The 20,985-nt window shown below is 40.1% G+C and overlaps 1 protein-coding gene across 1 annotated transcript in view; it reads right to left on the bottom strand.

The window, feature by feature from the left end:
• The window catches only part of LOC126094525 (protein O-mannosyl-transferase Tmtc3), a 115,613-nt gene that overhangs the window by 86,728 nt on the left and 7,900 nt on the right, over positions 1 to 20,985 (bottom strand). The window contains exon 3 of the mRNA XM_049908941.1: positions 15,634 to 15,828. Coding sequence (XP_049764898.1) covers positions 15,634 to 15,819 — 186 coding nt within the window. The 5' untranslated portion in view covers positions 15,820 to 15,828. The remainder of the gene's footprint in view (positions 1 to 15,633; positions 15,829 to 20,985) is intronic.

Here is a 20,985-nt window from a genome sequence, read left to right on the forward strand (position 1 = left end):
GTATTGTACAAGTCAGTCAGTATGTACAGCTTCAGTTGTCAGTCACACTGTGGACACCAAGAAATTAATAATTTTATGCGCTGATGACCTCGATGTTGAGCGCCCATAACCCCCCCCCCCCCTCCAATAATTTTATTGCAGTTCTATCTTCCTAAGATTTTGCATTAACATCCAGTCATTGCAGTCACCTACAAGTGCTGCTATATGCGTGCTGAATTGACAGAGCAAATTCCAAGGTGAATAACCAATCAAGAAGAGAGAAATTATGTGACTGCCTCCTCCATTCACATATACAGAGATGCTTCTGAAGCCCACTATCTTAAGCTGTAGCTCTCCTCCATGGCAGATGGCTTACGCCATCTGTCCCTGCCTCAGTTGTAACTTTAATCTTTCTCTGCCTCAGTCTCTTCCTACCATTCCACAGTCACACTGAAGTATCACCCTTCTTTTTAGCACCTTTTAATTTCTGACAACCCACACCATCGCCCATGCAACTGGCACATGGGATATAATTCCTGGAGGTTCCTTTATAACCTCACTTCTTCCATGTCACCCACATTCCACTAAAGCCATCCCGTACAGTATTTTACACTTTACAGTTCTGAGATTACACTTGAAGTTTTGGGAACAGTATCCACAAGTAACAAATGGTTTTTGAAATGGTTGTGCATGTATTCTTATGTTTGAAGCAGTCCTATTCTCAGTGCTCACTGTGTACGTATGGTGAGCAACTTGCGCCACTCCCCCCCCCCCCCCTCCCCCCTCCACCTTTCATCCTTTCTCACCCAAGCCCCATCATTGAGTTTTATCAATAGTAACACAGTTTAATTTGTCAAATTCCTCTTGCTTAGACTGTGGATTTATGCACCCATCTATAGGTAATGGATAACAGTGAGAAATCTGCTGTTGAAAATGAGCATATGCAAAAGACAGTAAATTAATTAGCAATGCTCATATTAAGCAGTAATTCACATCACCGTCATAGGACCGCTTCACCACTGATGATGGTTATACAGATTGATGAAATTATTTCATGATAAACATAGAAATGCAGAGAACTTTTTTGATGAAGACATCACGCATTTTTCCTAACATAAAATGCAAACTTATTTACTATAAAAAGTATGTCAACAAAGACACAATGTTATTTAGAGGTGATCATGAACAAATGGAATATATGTCATGGCAAGATTCAACAGTACACATTTGAAACTAAATTTTACAGTGGAATATGAAGATGGGGGTGCTATAAACATTTTAGATTTGCATATGTAGAAAGAATACAGTAGACATATTTTTGGAATCTTTAGGAAACCAACAACCACAGACTCAACTGTAAGTGTTAGTGTGAACCATCTACAAGAATAGAAAATGGCATTCTTCTGAGCTATGTTCCACAGAATTCTGAAATTGCCACTTACTGATCATGAGAAAATGAAGGAGGTGAACATTTTAAAGAAAACTGCAACAGCGAATGGTCATAGGATTGAGGAAATTGAATGCCTACAAAAAACCATGGAAACTAAAGTTAGCCAAGATTTAGATACTAAAACCAATTTAAAATATGTAAGTATAACTTAAATGGGAGGCATTACGGATAAAATCACAAGGTCCTCCACCCCCATAAGAAAAAGGTTAAAATAAGCTCCAAAGCCAAAAGTTCATTGTGTAACATGATTTCCCATAGTGTTGGTGCATAGAAAGATCATCAAATTCAGGTATTTACAAAATATCTTGTAATGAGTATAATGGTTTTTATATCGGACAACTGGGATACAACTTTCTGATAATGTTTAAACATACTGTAGAATCATCTAAAGAAAAACTTACCTTTGGTAATTACCTTACTAAAAATAAGCATACAACAAACCATAAAAGACACAGGGAATAATATTGGAATTTTACATATTGCTGCTAAGGTTTCACTGATGAACATGCTGGAGGAAATGGAAATCTACAGTCACATGAAAAGAAGAGTGAATAAGTTATTTAATGATCAAACTGAGCTGAGGGAAAAACAATTACTAGAACTGTTCACAAAATGGATATAAGTTTGTCTCAGTTGCCTCGTTTTAGTGGATAAGCTTTTGATTTGTGATTTGTTGACTTTGTTGTTAAGCTTCCTCCCACCATGCCAACTTTTAACCTTTGACTATACTTACGAAGTTTTATCAGTTTTTACTCTTGTACACAGAATCGGAGAGGAAAGGAATATGTGGAAAACACTGATAAGGAGAAGGGACAGGATGATAGGTCATCTGCTAAGACATGAGGGAATGGCTTCCATGGTACTAGAGGGAGCTGTAGAGGGCAAAAACTGTAGAGGAAGACAGAGATTGGAATATGTCAAGCAAATAATTGAGGATGTAGGTTGCAAGTGCTACTCTGAGATGAAGAGGTTAGCACAGGAAAGGAATTCGTGGCGGGCCGCATCAAACCAGTCAGTAGACTGATTGGGGGAAAAAAAACCCTCTCTTCTTACGCTGGTTAGGCTGCTACTCTCTTTTGTTTGTCCCCTCCTGAACTTGAGGGCAATATTACAGAAAGAGTAGAGGAAGTAGACAAAGATGAGATGGGAGATATGAGACAGTGAGAAGAAAAATTGACACAGCACTGAAATACCGGGAGTAGATGACATTACCTCACAATTACTGTGATCCTTTTGACAGCCAGCCATGGCAAAGCTATTCCACCTGGTGTGCAAGATATTTGAGATTAGTGAAGCACCTCCACAGACTTCAAGGAGAACATAATTTCAAAGAAAGCAGGTGCTTACAGGTCTCGATATTACCAAACTATCAGCTTAATAACTCATGCTTTCAAAACAGTGACACTAATTGTTTATATAATAATGGAAAAATTGATGGAGGCTGTCCTCATGGAAGATCAGTTTGGGTTCCAGAGAAATATAGGGAATGCACAAGGCAACGCTAATCCCAAAACTTCTCTTAGAAGGTAGGTTAAGGAAAGGCAAAGCTACGTTTATATCAATTACATGTTCAGAGAAAGGTTTCGACACTGTTGAGCAGAAAATACACTTCAAAATTCTGAAGGTAGCATGGATACAATACAGTGTATGAGAGGTTATTTACAACATGTATAGAAATTAGACTGAAGTTTACAAGAGTTGAAGGACATAAAAGGAGAGCAATGGTTGAAAATGGAGTGAAGCAGGGTTGCAGCTTTCCATAATGTTGAAATGATAATTAAATCAAGACCCTAAGCTGCTGACAGGTGTTGATATACATCAACAGGGACAGTTGAAAATGTGCGCCCTGCCCGGGACTCAAACCTGGGATTTCCTGCTTACGTGGCAGATGCTCTATCCATCTGCACCATTGAGGGCACAGAGGATAGTGCGACTGCAGGGATTTATCCCTTGCACGCTCCCCGTGAGACCCACATTCCTAACTTAATGTGTGCAGATGCACACGCATTGCCCGAACTCTTACGGGACTCGGTAAGATTGACTGTCGCAAGTAATGAGTGTAATGGGCAGGGGCACTACGTACGTAGTGTCTGGACATTAAGTTGGGAATGTGGGTCTCACGGGGAGCATGCAAGGGATAAATTTCTGCAGTCACACTATCCTCTGTGCCCTTGGTGGCTCAGGCGGATAGAGTGTCTGCCATGTAAGCAGGAGATCCCAGATTTGAGTCCCAGTCGGGGCACACATTTTCAAGTGTCCCTGTTGATGTATATCAACACCTGTCAGCAGCTTGGGGGTCTTGATTTAATTATCATTTCATTCCAGAGAGCTGCACGGTCACCATTGGTATCTGTTCTTTCGGACATGTCTGAAAGAACAGATACAAATACCATCTTCATATCCCCTAATATTATTCTGTGTGCATTCAACAAGTGGCACAGGAAACCAAGGAGATTTTTAAAGAGGAAATCAAAAGTTCAGGGATGTTTGCTGATGACATTGTAATTCTATCAGAGACAGTAAAGGTTTCAGAAGAGTAACTGAATGGAATGATTAGTGTCTTGAAAAGAAGTTATAACATGAACATTAACAACAGTATAACAAGTACAATGGAATGTAATCAAATCAGCTGTTGTTCAAATAACAGGATTAAGAAATGAGAAACTAATGGTAGTAGGTGGGTTGTGCTATTTGGGCAGCAAAATACCTAATGATGGCTTTAGAGAGTATATAAAATGCAGACTAACTACAACACAAAAAGCATTTCTGAAAAAGAGGAACTTGTTAACATCTAATACAAGCTTAAGTGTCAGAAGACTCTTCAGAAGGTATTTGTCAGGAGTGTAACTTTGTAAAGAAGTTGAAATGTGGATGGTAAGCAGTTCATACAAGACGAGAACAGAAGCTTTAGAAATTTGGTTGTGGTGCTACAGAAGAATTCTGAAGATTAGAAGAGTAGATTTATTCAGTAATGAGGAGGTAATCAATTAAACTGAATTAGTGAAAAAAGAAGTTTATGGCACAATATGACAAAGTAGGAACCAGCTGCAAGGACACATCCTTGAAGGAATCAGTTTGGTAATCGAGGGAAATGGGGGAGGGGGGGGGAGGAGGTAAAAACTGTAAAGAGAGACTAAGGTTCAAGTACAGTAAGCAGGTTCAAATCTATGTAAGTTGCAGTAGCTATGCACTGATGAAGACATTTGCATAGGGCAGAGTAGTGTGGAGAGCTGCATAAAACCAATCTTTGGGCTGAGGATCACAAACAACAAACACAGATTAAACAATGGAAAGTCCAGGATGGCATCTCCCCTGTCTACATCTGCATCTCCACTCCACAAACCACTGTGAAGAACATAGCAGAGGGTGTGTCCCACTGTACCAGTTATAAGATCTTTTGCCTACTCCAGTCATGTATGGAATGTGGGAAGAATGATTGTTTAAATAACTCTGTGGGTGTTGTGGTTAATCTAATCTCGTCCTCACGATCCCTATGGGAGCAATACCTATAGGGTTGGAGTACATTCCTGCAGCCACCATTTAAAGATGATTATTGGAACTTCATAAGTAGGTTTTCTTGGGTTTGTCAGTTCTGTTTTTACAGCATTGCTGTGACACTCTTCCACGGATCAAACAAACCTGTGACCATTCATGCTGACCTCCTCTGTATACGTTTAATGTCCCCTGTTAGTACTAAATGGTGTAGGTCTCACACACTTGAGCAATTTCAAGGATGGGTCACACAAGTGATTTGTAAGCAATCTACTTTGTAGGCTGATTGCATTTCCTCATAATTCTGCCAATAAACTAAAGTCCACCACCTACGAGGTTTGTCCGGAAAATACGTATAAAATTTGAATCATGTCTTTATGTTACAAGTTGCAGTCACCGCCAGGTGGGACTACTGCTGTAACCAATCCCATCAATGCTCAGTTCAAGTCAGAGCACTCTGTGTGAAGGTGGGAGTGTGCGGCAGCTTGTTGACAGTTACCCTTTTTCACCTGCCGTCGGCATGGAGCTCTCTCTGATTGAGGAACAGCGCGTCAACATCAAGTTCCTTGCACAGCTAGGCAAGAATGGCCGTGAGATTTTTGAGTGTTTGAAACAGGTTTATAGAGACAATTCTCTGAAGGAACCAACCATGAACAAGTGGTTAAAAAGGTTCTGGGATGGCCGAGAAGAAGTGAATGATGACCCTCGCCCAGGACACCTGTTGACATCGAGTTCCGATGCAAATGTTGAACGAATTCGGGCTTGTGTTCTTAAAGACCATAGATTGACAGTCAGAATGTTTGCTGATGAGCTGTCAATCCCCAAAACAATTGTTCATGAAATCCTGACATAAAAACTTGAAATGAAGAAATTATGTGTGAAAATCGTACCGAAGCTCTTGACGCCAGAGCAGAAAGCAAAGAGGATTGAGTGCTGTGAGGACTTTCTGAGGGGACTTTCTCAACCGAGTCATCACTGGAGACGAGTCCTGGTTTTACGAATTTGATGTGGAGCTCAAATCTCAAAACAAGGAATGGAAACTACCAGGAGAACCAAGAACAAAAATGTTGCGAAAATCAAGGTCCAATGTGAAGACACTGCTGCTTGTTTTCTTTGATTCTAGAGGCAGTGTTCACAAGAAATTTGTCCCTCCCGGCCAGAGAGTGAACGGAAATTTTTACGTTGAAGTTCTGACACGTCCCAGAGGTCATGTGGCCCCAGTTCGACAGGAGTTGGCAAAAGGGGGCAGGTGGATCCTCCATCACGACAATGCACCCACTCACACGTTGCTCATTGTGCGCGAGTTTTTGGCCCGAAGCTCAATCACCGTGACAGACCACCCACCTTATTCACCCCATTTAGCCCTGTGTGACTTCTTCATGTTCCCGAAATGTAAAATGGTGCTTTGGGGGTGGTACTTGGAAGATGTGGAAGCCATCAAGGCGGAAATGACACGGCAACTGAACAACATCACAACTGAAGACTTTCAGCAATGTTATCAACAGTGAAAACGGCATTGGCAGAAGTATATCGCATCTCAGGGTGAGTACTTTGAAGGAGACCATATTGTAATGCCTGAATAATTGTAAAATAAAGTTATTATTCAACCTTTATATGCATTTTCTGGACAAACCTCATACTTTACCCACACCTGAGCCTATATTATCATTCCATCCCATATACTTACAAGTGCCACAAATGTTACACCCAGGTGTTTGCATCAGTTGACAGATTCCAACTGTGACTCAATGATACTAAAGTCAAAGGATCTTACATTTTTTTCATTTAGTGAAGCGCCATAGTTTTACACTTCTACACTTCAAACACATAAAGTAATTTACCAATCTTTGCACCAAGCTGAAATCTTATCAAGATGTGACTGAATGTTTGCAGCTTGTTTCAGACAGGTTGGATTAATAGAAGAGATAGACATGATCCAGCGAAAAGCAGCGCGATTCGTCATGGGGACATTTAGTCAGCGCGAGAGCGTTACGGAGATGCTGAACAAGCTCCAGTGGCGGACACTTCAAGAAAGGCGTTACGCAATACGGAGAGGTTTATTATCGAAATTACGAGAGAGCACATTCCGGGAAGAGATGGGCAACATATTGCTACCGCCCACATATATCTCGCGTAATGATCACAACGAAAAGATCCGAGAAATTAGAGCAAATACGGAGACTTACAAGCAGTCGTTCTTCCCACGCACAATTCGTGAATGGAACAGGGAAGGGGGGATCAGATAGTGGTACAATAAGTACCCTCCGCCACACACCGTAAGGTGGCTCGCGGAGTATAGATGTAGATGTAGATGTAGAAAGACAACTGCATTGTCTGCAAGAAGTCTGTGGTTACTGGTAATGACATCCATAAGGTTGTTAATGTGAACATGAACAACAAGGAACCCAACACACTTTCCTGGGGCTCACCCAACACACAAATTTACTTCTACATCTGTTGAGAACTCTCCATAACATGTTGTGTCCTCACTACCAAGAAGTTCTCAATCTAGCCACAAATTTCAGTTGATCGATAATAAGCATAAATGTGGTACCACATCAAATGCTTTTTGGAAATCAAGTGCTGCATCTACCTGAGAGCCTTGCTCCAAAAATTTTCAGTATGTCAGGTGAGAAAAGTGTGAGTTGGGTTTAATGTGATCCATGTTTTCAGAATTCATGCCATTTGGCATAGAGGAGGTCATTCTGTTCAGGATATCTCATTATTTTGAGCTCAGAATATTTTCTAAAATTCTGTAATACATTGATGTCAAGGATATTAGACAGTGGTTTTAAGAATCACTTCTACCACCCTTTTTGTAAATGGGTGTGACCTGTGCTTTCTTCCAACTAGTGGGTAGGGATTTTTGTTTGAGGACCCTATTACAGATTGCAGCTAAAAGAGGGGCTAACTCAGACATTAACACATTATAGATCTGATAGGGATTCCATCTGGCCCTTGAGCTCTGTTCAGTTTTAATAATTTCAGCTGTTTCTCACTGTCACTGACACTAATATCGATTTCACTCATCTTACAGGGGTATGAATATTAAACTGGGATGATCCTACTGTGTTTTTCTCTATAAAGGAGCATTTGAAAATGGAGGTAAGCATGTCTGCTTTTGCTACCGTCAATTTCAGTTCCTGTCTCATCTGCAAGTGACTGGACACTGATTTTGGTGCTACTAACAGACTTTATGTTGTGGACTGGCAAGACAGCCAATCCACTAGGAGGAAGCTGAAAGGCACGCGTTTAAGCTCACGCAGGCTGGCGTGAGGTCTGGAACAGGTAAAGTAATTGAGACTAGCAAATAAAGTACGTAGCTTCTGGAATACTTAACTTTAATCCATAATTGGTGAACATCGCTCTTTACGGTACATGTTTTACAGCATCAATAGTAACTGGTAATGGCGCCTTGCTAGGTCGTAGCAAATGACGTAGCTGAAGGCTATGCTAACTATTGTCTCGGCAAATGAGAGCGTAATTTGTCAGTGAACCATCGCTAGCAAAGTCGGCTGTACAACTGGGGCGAGTGCTAGGAATTCTCTCTAGACCTGCCGTGTGGCGGCGCTCGGTCTGCAATCACTGATAGTGGCGACACGCGGGTCCGACATATACTAACGGACCGTGGCCGATTTAAAGGCTACCACCTAGCAAGTGTGGTGTCTGGCGGTGACACCACACTTTACATATGAACAGAATTTCTCTGGGTTTTGTGATTGATCATTTTACAAAATTCTGCTACAGTACTCACTGAAGGCTTCATGCATTCACTGTCCTTTTGACAGCCAAACTTGTTTCATTCGGCATATATTTTTGTCCCTATGTTTTGTTTTGTACCTATTATGCAGCTGTGTCTGTTTCTTTAAAAGTTTCTTTACAGTGACTGTATACCATAGAGGGTCCAATCCATTATGAGCTGTTCTATTGGGTACATTTCTATCCAGTGCATGGTCAAGTATTCCTTTAAAATTGAGCCACAGGTCCTCTACATGCTTCTGTCCTATGCTAGAAGTTTCAAGTTCCTCATTGAGATATGACACTACTGCCTTTTAATCTACTTTACTGAACATACATTTCTTTCTACTTGTTTTAGTTTCCCTTTGTATTTTGGTAATTGCTGTTGCACTACATGTCATCATCTCTGATACCAGATTCGATGTGGACATCCTCAAAGAAGTAAGGTCTATTTGCTGCCCTTAGATCTAAAATATTTCCATCATGTGTGGGGTTCCAAATCATCTGTTCTAGGTAGCTTTCAGAGAAGGAATTTAGTAATGTTTCACAGGATGTTTTGTCAAGCTATCCACTAACAAAACTGTTATTTTCCCCATTTGACTTTTGGGTGGTTAAAGTCTCCACCAATGATTACAGTATGATCAGGGAACTTTTGAGCAAGTGAACTGAGGTTTTCTCTAAAGTGTTTGCTTACACAGTCTGGTGGTCAACAGAAGGACCTAATTACAATTTTATGCCAACCCTTGATACTGAGTCTTGCACAAACGATCTGACATGCAGCTTCAATTTCTTCTCAGTGGATCTAAGTGTCTTTTCTACTGCAATGAATAAGCCACCTTCATTTCCCATTAGTCTATCCTTTTGATATATACTTCAATTTTCCACCAAAGTCTCATTGCTGTTGACTTTAGGTTTTAACCAGTTTTCTGTACCTAGTATGTGCACTTCACCTCTTTCCAGAGTCATTTCAGACTCTGGAATTTTGTTGCAGTTGCTTCAGCAATTGACTACTAGGTTTTTAACAATACTGCCAATGGGGCGGCATTCCTTTCAATCTTACACTAATACTTCTCAGTCTCTTACAGCTGCCATTATCTGCAATGGATGAAGAGACACACAATCTACGAAGTTGAAACTAGTTTGTCACAGAACCTTGAAAGACTCTGGTTCAACCCTTCTACTCAATTCAGAACCAGGGCACCGTGACCAGTTCTGGGGACAATGCTGCTAACTGTGAGCTCTGTTGAAACTTCATACATAAAGCTGGTCTTCTCAACCCTCTTTGCCATTTGCTGGACTGATCCAGGAATGACCTCAGTGCCCAGATAACAGGCATTGTTTGTTTGAACGTGTACCACAATCCGCAGTTAGTTGCACCCTGTTCCCCCATTAGCTGCTGGAGAAGCCTCTTCGAGATGTTGAAAAGGGTATGGACACATACACACTGAGTGCAGCTGGTGTTTGTTCTTGTCCCTTGCTGCCACTTCCCTAAGAGGTGCCACTATTCGCTGTACTTTTGAACAGCTGACAATTAACAGACATATTGCCACTAGTAATCTAGCCCTGTTAAACGCGTATATTAATGCTGTTGTTGTTGTGGTCTTCAGTCCTGAGACTGGTTTGATGCAGCTCTCCATGCTACTCTATACTGTGCAAGCTTCTTCATCTCCCAGTACCTACTGCAACCTACATCCTTCCGAATTTGCTTTGTGTATTCATCTATTGGTCTCCCTCTACGATTTTTACCCTCCATGCTGCCCTCCAATACTAAATTGGTGATCCCTTGATGCCTCAGAACATGTCCTACCAACCGATCCCTTCTTCTGGTCAAGTTGTGCCACAAACTTCTCTTCTCCCCATTCCTATTCAATACTTCCTCATTAGTTATGTGATCTACCCATCTAATCTTCAGCATTCTTCTGTAGCACCACATTTTGAAAGTTTATATTCTCTTATTGTCCAAACTATTTATCATCCATGTTTCACTACCATACATGGCTTCACTCCATACAAATACTTTCAGAAATGACTTCCTGACACTTAAATCTATACTCGATGTTAACAAATTTCTCTTCTTCAGAAACGCTTTCCTTGCCATTGCCAGTCTACATTTTATATCCTCTCTACTTCGACCATCATCAGTTATTTTGCTCCCCAAATAGCAAAACTCCTTTACTACTTTAAGTGTCTCATTTCCTAATCTAATTCCCTCAGCATCACCCGACTTAATTCGACTACATTCCATTATCCTCATTTTGCTTTTGTTGATGTTCATCTTATATCCTCCTTTCAAGACGCTATCCATTCCATTCAACTGCTCTTTCAAGTCCTTTGCTGTCTCTGACAGAATTACAATGTCATTGGCGAACCTCAAAGTTTTTATTTCTTCTCCATGGATTTTAATACCTACTCCGAATTTTTCTTTTGTTTCCTTTACTGCTTGCTCAATATACAGATTGAATAACATCGGGGAGAGGCTACAACCCTGTCTTACTCCCTTCCCAACAACTGCTTCCCTTTCATGTCCCTTGACTCTTATAACTGCCATCTGGTTTCTGTACAAATTATAAATAGCCTTTCGCTCCCTGTATTTTACCCCTGCCACCTTTAGAATTTGAAAGAGAGTATTCCAGTCAACAATGTCAAAAGCTTTCTCTAAGTCTACAAATGCTAGAAATGTAGGTTTGCCTTTCCTTAATCTTTCTTCTAAGATAAGTCGTAAGGTCAGTATTGCCTCACGTGTTCCAGTATTTCTACGGAATCCAAACTGATCTTCCCCGAGGTCGGCTTCTACTAGTTTTTCCATTCGTCTGTAAAGAATTCGTGTTAGTATTTTGCAGCTGTGGCTTATTAAACTGATTGTTCGGTAATTTTCACATCTGTCAACCCTTGCTTTCTTTGGGATTGGAATTATTATATTCTTCTTGAAGTCTGAGGGTATTTCACCTGTTTCATACATCTTGCTCACCAGATGGTACAGTTTTGTTAGGGCTGGCTCTCCCAAGGCTGTCAGTAGTTCCAATGGAATGTTGTCTACTCCGGGGGCCTTGTTTCGACTCAGGTCTTTCAGTGCTCTGTCAAACTCTTCACGCAGTATCGTATCTCCCATTTCATCTTCATCTACATCCTCATCCATTTCCATAATATTGTCCTCAAGTACATCGCCCTTTAAGCTTTATCAGGGCAACGGTACATTCAGAATTCAAATAGAAAACAGCAAGGACATTCTGTATCACACTATTATCAGTAGCACTAGATGAAGTTCCCACACCTTTAACAGTGAAATCAATCTTCATTTTTCTGATGACACTGCAGTATTTGCCTCTACAGAAGATAAACTTCAACAACACTGTAAGAACTTAATACAGCAAGTCTGACGGTACAGAGCAAAAATAACTGACAAGGACACTGAAGTCACAAGCAAACTGGAATAAGGTGTAATTAATATAATGAAAAGAAAATTATATACATTAACAATTAAGTCATATTATCAGATAATAAAGTTTTGTAGTTTGATAACTTTAGACAAGATGACCGTAGACACAGGAGCAGAAATAGAAGAGTAAGAATGATGTACACCCCTGGTTTGCCTCTGGCAGTAGCAACAAACACATCTCCTATAAATATCCTGATAGCACTGAGTGTTCTACCGCATATGCATATATGCCCTTTGCAACACTATTCTCATATAGAGAGGGAGGCCCTTGCCATTATTTAAGCAGATCATAAATTTAACCAACAAGAACTGGTGTCTTTCAGCTGTTTCCACCTTTCCCTTAATACTGCATGATGTTGTGACTGCCACATGCAAGAACCTGCCTTATTCACTCTGTAAAATTTAGGTGGCAAGACACCTCCTGAGCCCAAATTTTGTGCGTATTAGTCACAGCAGCAATAAGTATGTCTAAATCACGGAAAGCTGTTGTGAATTTCAAATTGGGACCATTGCCTTGTCCCGATTCCTCTTTCTCTAAGGCCGCAAGTGTTGCACCTCCTGCACACTGCCCAGTGGGACTTGTCCTGGATAAAAATTTTGGCAAAACAACATATATTCTGACCAAATAGTGACTTCACCATCACCGACCTGGTCTGCCTGTTAGACTCATCCAGCTGTACCTCCCTAGCAGTTATCTACCTGGCCAGACACTGGGGAATTGTGGGATTGTATCAATTTAGATTTTGCAGCCTGTTTTTGGACTCCATATGGTTGATTGTCATTTACTGCTTTTCTCATTTCCCTTTTGTGTTCTGCATGTCTCAGGTTACTACTGTTGCTACTATTGCAGGCTAGGAGAAAAAGTCTTTGCCCTTGAAGGCACCCCGCCACTTTGGTTTCTGATAACAGGATGACATTTATGTCCTATGACTTCAAACGATTTTGCATCCATAATGGGATTCAAGAACTTTGTACTGCACCTTTGCACCCATCCTCCAACAGTCTTGTGTAAAGCTTTATCTGCACCCTTAAAACCCAGCTCCAGAAGGAAATGATGTCAAACATTGCATCTAATGCTGTCTGTAGCTTTCTAGCAACTTACAGGGCCATTCTGATCAAGGGCCACAGCCTGCGAAGCTGCTTCACGGTCACCCTCATCACAATGTTTTGGGTATACTATGTGTTGTACCGTGAGTTCACACAGTGCTGTCGCCACACATAAGATGTGGCCAACACCTTTTTGACCACTGTGTGCCAATGCTCCAGTGGCAGCAGTGTGGCTTACTTCGAAGTGCTCACAGTGGGGGCACCACGAGAGATGCAGCAGTCGTACTGCTGGAGTCAACAGAGTCAATCAGGATGCAGTCCCATGTGATTAAGTCATGGCATTGCGGCCTGGAAGCGCAGTCATCTGGCGAGCCTCATTGAGTACGGAGCAGGTCTCAGTTGCGACACTGTTACTGTGATAGTGTTTACGAGAAATGAACTTTGGCTATGGTCCTGGACGTAAGTGATTACACTGAGTATGTTCCACCTGTTTTCAGAATAAATCTTCTAAGCTGTAATCAGTTACGACTTTCCATTTGGTAGTTTGCAACTGGGACACAACACTATGCCCACTGCTGGTGCATGTCATCACCAAGGTCTGTCTATTCCAGGTGGGCACCTTCATGTAAACTCATCAGTTCAAGCACCACCCAACTTGGATCCACTGGATGATCTCCACCAACCACAGATAGTTGTTGCATACAGTGACCTCCACCCACAGACTTCTGCAGCACCACTGAGATAAACTTCTCCTCCACCATCATTGTCAACAGCCACTCACCCACCCTCCTCTGGCAGACCCTCTAGTCCCATGGCGACTTGATCTCCCATCATGCCTTGTCCTGTCTCAGCCCTGCATAGCGATGCGCATGGATACTGACCCCCATTTCCAGTGGCAACTCCTCCACAACATACACCATCTTTGTCTTCTCCCCTGGCAGTTGCATTGCTTGGAAAGGGGGGAAAGGGGAGGGGGGGGGGTGAAATACTGGCACCACCTGATGTTACCATGGAAACTGAATAGCTGGCACAACATTACTATTGACTGTTCTGGTGCCATCACTCAGGTGGCACTGATCCTTAGGCATGGCCTCTGATGGGATCATGCCAAACTCTGGCATATAAGGTGCTTGGGGCCTGCCTAAGCCAGTGTACATGCGAGCAGTGGACTGCACACCCCAAGCCTGTCATGGTGCCTACAGTATTATTCTGGTGGACTATTTGTAATAGATGAAACTCTCATATGACTTGAATTGGACTTCACTTGAGAATATGGACTTAAGATAGCTTGCACTGCTTTTAGAAGTATTGTGTTTAGATATCTTTTCTTGTGAATAAACTCTCTTGTATGTGGGTGTACTCCACCTTTTAGGAAAGTGATCAAATAAACAATATTTTGCAGAACATCAAGAAAGCTTGTACAACTAATAAAGAGAGTGAATATTCTCAGAAGAGAGAATCTTCAAAAATGATTTTCCTACATGATCTTGTGAAATACGTACTTTATTGACTTTCCTACTTTGACCCAAAAGAAAATTCCATATGGAAACATGGGGTGAAATAATCTAAAATACATTGGCATAATTTGTCAGCAGAACAGTACAATGGGATATTTGTTAGTTCAAAATATCCAAAATTGAGCTTATCTATCAGTTTATCAATGTGCTGACTCCATTTTAGATTTTTGCCATTTTGACATGAAGGTTTTACACTTCACTTTGTTAACTGTATTGCTGTTAAATATTCAGAGGATATAGTGAGACTTATTGTATGATTCAGCACAGAATCATGTCAGAAATATCAAAAAGGGACAGTGACACCTGAAATGGCATATTACAATGTCTTGCCATGTGTGGTTGCTCAGGGAGATGGAGATTCACTCATAACTTATTTTGCTCTCAGTTTTCCAAATATTACTTCTGCAGAAAAATTTCAGGAGAATCAAATAACTTACACTTGACAAGAAATTTCTGCTGATGTCAATATAAAGGACAATACTACACAGATCCTACTGAGAACATTTCACAGAAGCATTTGCAGCGAGGACAGTCATAGTTAATTGCCAGAGAAAATGTGATGGCCCTACTTCTTTTTGATGACTCTTAAGTTTTATTGGTGGCTAAGTACATTTGTTTGTAGAACAGTACTTATCAGCACAAGATACAGATGCAAGGATCAGCATTTCCATTGCAATAGAGTACACCATACCAATTTTTTCCCATTACAAATATATAATTGTACTTTCCATTTTTCTGAATGAAAATGAATGTTCAATAAATGAATCTCAATTTCACTGTCAATTTGCCAGACCTCTCTGTTAGGCTACAGGCAGGCATTCAAGAACATGAGTAGCATCTTGCTTACAAAACATTTTATACTTACATAATGTTCATTTGGTTCACTGAATTGTTCCTCAAAGGTTCTGTGCTTTTGCTGTCTCATTGCTGTCATACGCAAACTAAAGCTAACTGTCCTCGAAGTATAAACTTACCTTGTGTATAGGAGTGCCCCAGAAGTCATTGGAGAAGATGTTGCGGAGAGGAGTCTGAGGCCGAAGGTCACGGTTATCCTTGATGGCACTGATGTCGTCGAAAACAAATCCGCATTGTAAACTGTTATAATAGCAGAGAAGGCATACAAGCAGCAGCACTGCTGATAGTGCATGCCTGACTGCCATCTTGCAATACTGCAAAATAAAACAAACAATGTATGAAGTCTGACTACTACTACATCTCTGCAAAGTGTAACTACCTGCACAACCACTGACTGTGGCAAATATTAACCAGCAATAACAGGTTTAATAGAAAAAGCTGATAAAAAGTATTTGAAACTCACAAACATCTGGAATGTGACTGTTGCAGTACTGAGAATTCTTAGCATAAAAATAGTGACAATGGAGTTTGTTAAAAAACTTTCCTGATGTGTACAGTGTGATTACAGAAAATCCATTCACTGTGATAACAGTTGCATCAGGCTTATGGAGTGCACAATATGGTCAGCTAGGGGTATATGTATCTCTCACTATTATCTCTTTCTCTCAGTTTCTAAACGTGTACTTACTTTCTTGAATTGATTGATTAAAATGGTGAAGACCACTTCTCTACATTCTTTACATAGCAAGAGTAAAACTTGTTCCTAAATTAAATGGGAAATTTCACAATTAGAATGAACAGCGTAACCTAAGGCTTTCCCGCATCCGTCAGCTTTGCTTGTTATTCTACAACAAGTGTAATGCATACATAATTTTCTTCAAATCATCACTAATCTGAGGCAGACACATAGATTTCTGACAAAGTGTGTGACCTGTCATATTATTCATATTGTGATATAACACAGTAACAAATATATTTAGGTACATTTGCTACATCACAGCAGGTTTCCTTCAATGACCATATCCAGTAACACTAAAAATTTGCCAAGAGCCTTCATAACATACTCACAGAATTGTGCCAATAAGGAAGTCTTAAGTGTCTTACACAACATTAAAGGCATATTTCGCAACATGAGCAGCATACAAACATTCCAGTGACAGCATGACACAAAAAGAGCCAACAGCAAATCCTACTTACTGCTGGATGTGCTTGTGCCAAGCAGTCAACAGAGTATTTGTGTTTTAATCATGTTCCAGTGTAAGACAATTAGACTTCCTGAACCATGAGACTGACACAATTTTGTGAGGATGATACAAAGGCTGTTGGTGAATTTTTAGTGTCTCCTGATGATAAACGCTGAGTGAAACTGGTTGTGATGTAATAAATGTGCCTCACACATCTGTGGTGGTTCTCAATGAAATTAACAAAAAGCTGTCACAGAGCACAATATGATCAACATCAATAATTGATGAAATCATTAAATCTCCTCACTAAACTAATGGCACAGATACTGTTGAAATAATTTTCTTTCCTAACAATTTTAGACACACTACTTTAACTTAAAGTCAACAGTGAACAACAGATAAAAAAGAAATTAGGAAAACAAGAGAGAGCTACTGAAAGAAAGGGGGCTGTAAGATGAGGTCATCAGCTGTGACTGTATTGCTCATCTGATAAGAGAACTGCTTGCAGAAGGCAAAGTTATGGAGTTGAATCCCAGTCTGGCATTCAATTCGTTCTCGCTCATGTTCAATTTTTTCATTAATTATACAGCACAAACCTATGTAGAATATAAAGCTTTGTGCTGCCCTATCCCCATAAAAACATACTTATATCCTGTTTGCTTACGTATATTTTGGGCTACCTATTTTCATTATATTACAGTCACAAATATCATATCATTGTGGGATAATCCCTGGGTGACTAAACAAATAAAGAAATTTCAAATATCTGTAACCAAAAAATAACTAACGAAAAATTTAACAGCAATGATGCAGCATCGAGCAACATATGAAGAAGAGGCAATTCTAGTGCCAAACTGTGCTAGGCAAACTGGAGAAATCTAGACAAGTTGTTTGGTTCTTATTAACTAGCTGCTAAAAGGTGCAAATAAATGATTTGAGCAGACAAGCACCAAGATCAAAACCCACTCTGGACAATTAGACATATTATAAACTATTTTTCAAAAAGTGATTTCACAAAAGAAACAAAAAGCCACATTCCTGTCTATCAGCATAGATATTGCATAGGTAGAATGCCTCATTCAAAAATGAATACACCCACAAGTGTTAGTAGTAGTAGTAGTAGTGTTTGCAGTACCATACCAAAAAGAAGTTGAAAGAGAACCTTGACAACCATTCAGTTCTCTGTTAAACTGCTTGCCAATCTTTGCACCATCTTTCATTTTCACCACTGTCTACCAAAATACAAAACAGTCAACTAACAGGTTAGGATCAACTAGGTGACTTATCCCCTTACCTCCCTTTGCCTCCAGAATAACATCACCTAGTCAATTACATGGGGACCTACAGTTAAATGTCAGATGCACACATGCCAACAATCACACAACCACATCCCCAGAATCCCCCCCACATACACACACACAATATGCCTGAGCAGAAAGTCATGTATAGTATAAATAGCATCATTCAAATCAAACTTTTCAGTTTTATTTCTGCTTTGGTACAAGCCTCTTACCCTGAAGACCAGTAATAAGATCAGGAGGATTTTAAAACCATAAATTAAAAGGTATTAATTCAATTCCTTTCATTTCCTTTTCCATTCAATTTGTTGAGGATACTGTAGAGAAAGAAATATTTTATGTGCATTATATACCAATGGGGAAAACTGACAGTAAAGTTCCAGATATTCTTTAAACAAACAGATGCACGCAGCACACATTACCAACAGTTTTCAAGGTGGTTTTCATGAGAGGGTCGTTCATCTATTGTTACAAGGTACTTTTTGATGACAGAATAGTTTCTTCAGGCACTAACTATAGGACTTTTTGTTGGTGCTGCGGAAAAATATCTGATGTACTGTTTATCTACCTACTAGAAGTCACACTTTAGTGAATAACAATCCAATAATTAATGTTGCACATCGCATCAGGCAGATGCTTTTTATACAACTGATGAGGATTTTCAGAATTTACATCATGAATGAAAACACACATGACATTGATGTAACAGTTTACAATATTTATTATTTTATTTTACAAACGACTGTTTGTGTATTACATTAGCACCCAGTACCCAGCAATGTATGATACATTTTACAATGAACTGACGGAACACTCAATCAACACAATTTTCAGAAATTCAGCACTAACTGTTCTGTGAGTTCACATCAGCTACAGTACCCCAATAAAAGCAGCCACACATCATGAGAGGAAAGGAGCATTTCAGGCTAAGTCTCTCCACATATACAGACTTCAATAGTCAGTTGCAGTACTGATGTCTAGCAACAGCACCTGAAATTGTCAGTTGATGCATTACCCACTCTTTATAAGGTTTCAAAAATATCAGGAAAATGCAGATTCCTACTCACCGCAAAGATGACATGGTGAGTTGCAGACAGGCACAACAAAAAGATTGTTACACATTATGCATTCAGCTAAAGCAAAAAACTGCCATCTTCATCAGCTAAGACCGGAATGCAACTGGCATGAGGTGTGCATCATGTTCTCTCTCTCTCTCTCTCTCTCTCTCTCTCTCTCTGTGTGTGTGTGTGTGTGTGTGTGTGTGTGTTTGTGTGTGATGCTTCTCACAGACCAAATTTTTCAGACATCTTTCCATAGCCGCTTGTATTTCTCTAGTTTATTCTTGATTAGAACCAAAATGCCACCTGCAACACTGTCTAAGAAACTGCATGAAATGTCATTTGATAATTGCTGCCTGCCTAATGGTATATCGGTTCCCATGCAACACCAGAGGCGACGCTTGCATCGTACATGAAACAGCCTATACTATAGTTGTTGGGTGACAAATTCTGTCACAGGGAGGGTGAGGGGGGAGGGGGAGAGAGAAATGGTTTGATAAGTCGCATGCTGAAGGAGTTACAGAGGGAAACCTCAAAACCTGTGTAAAATTATCACATTTGAGGTACACAAATATGAATGATTACAAAAAAACTGTGCCTGGTGATATTATGTTTTCAGAATGATATCATTAGATAAAAAATGTAGTTAGAACCAAACATTATAATATTAAGATCAAAATACTTTTTGTCCTTCTGAAAGCAGACTTCATATTGACTTCTTCTGGAGGAGCAAAGTAGCTTGGTTCTGCCTCAGGGATGGCTCAAATATTGAATCTTGAGTAACATACTTTCAGTATTCCAAAACTTCAGTCTCTGTTGTAACAGAGTACACACTCACACAGCTACAACAATTGTGAAGTTTCTTGCTGAGGAAAAAAAAAAGTTTGTGTACTCCATTATTCTGCCAAGCATCTAAACATATCTGTCAATGACTTTCAGCTCAGAAAGGAAGACTATGTTTCACATAAAAAATTTGAAGTCTCTGTCTCACTCCCCCCCCCCCCCCCAAACCTGTGTCTGTGTGTGTGTGTGTGTGTGTGTGTGTGTGTGTGTGTGTGAGAGAGAGAGAGAGAGAGAGAGAGAGAGAGAGAGAGAGAGAGAGAGAGATTTTATGACAACAAATAGAAAGAAGCAATGCTCGTGAAATTTGTACAGTCAATGGTGAAAGCCTGTACATAATAAACAAACAAGGCTCATCCCACTCAACAAAAGCTACACAGTATCTATGCCCACAGATAAAATAGACACACTCAGTGAAATTGCGGTAACATCTGGAGTGTTGGATCATCACTTTTTCAGTCCTCTGTTTATTTTTTGAAGGTGCAGTGATTTATCACAAGATATCTCTACCATTTCATTCAGAGACAGAGTAAGTTTCAAATTGCTTTGGTGCAAATAAAGCTGAAGAAATTAAGAGATTTCTGGCAAGGCTGTTACAACTATATGCCCAGGAAACTTAAGCAGAAATTGGTGTTTTTATATTTCGTGGAGAGATCATAATGGCAAGACAAGTAAGAGATGAATGTACACAGAAGCAACTAGCAATCTTTCCCTAACTAGAAGAAAACAAGAGCCTAATAATCATATGAAGTGGTGTCTAATATGCATCAAATAATGTCTGTGTGTGCGTGTGTGTGTGTGTGTGTGTGTGTGTGTGTGTGTGTGTGGGTGGGTGTGCGAGGGTAAAAATGCAGAATTCATCTGTAATGTTTCAAACTAAGTGGTCAGAAAAACCACAGGTTTACCCGAGTGAACCAGATATAGCATCAGCAAGATTGCAAGCAACTAAACAGTGGGAAAACAAAAAGAAAATAAATCTCTAGATTTTAAATTTGTTCATCTCAAATCTTTGAGAAATACGTTTTCTCTCTCTCTCTCTCCCTTAGAAAAAGAAAGAAGTATGTGCTTTATGGAACTTAGAAATACAGGCC

This window comes from Schistocerca cancellata, chromosome 8, assembly GCF_023864275.1.
Source record: "Schistocerca cancellata isolate TAMUIC-IGC-003103 chromosome 8, iqSchCanc2.1, whole genome shotgun sequence".
Taxonomy (NCBI): domain Eukaryota; kingdom Metazoa; phylum Arthropoda; class Insecta; order Orthoptera; family Acrididae; genus Schistocerca; species Schistocerca cancellata.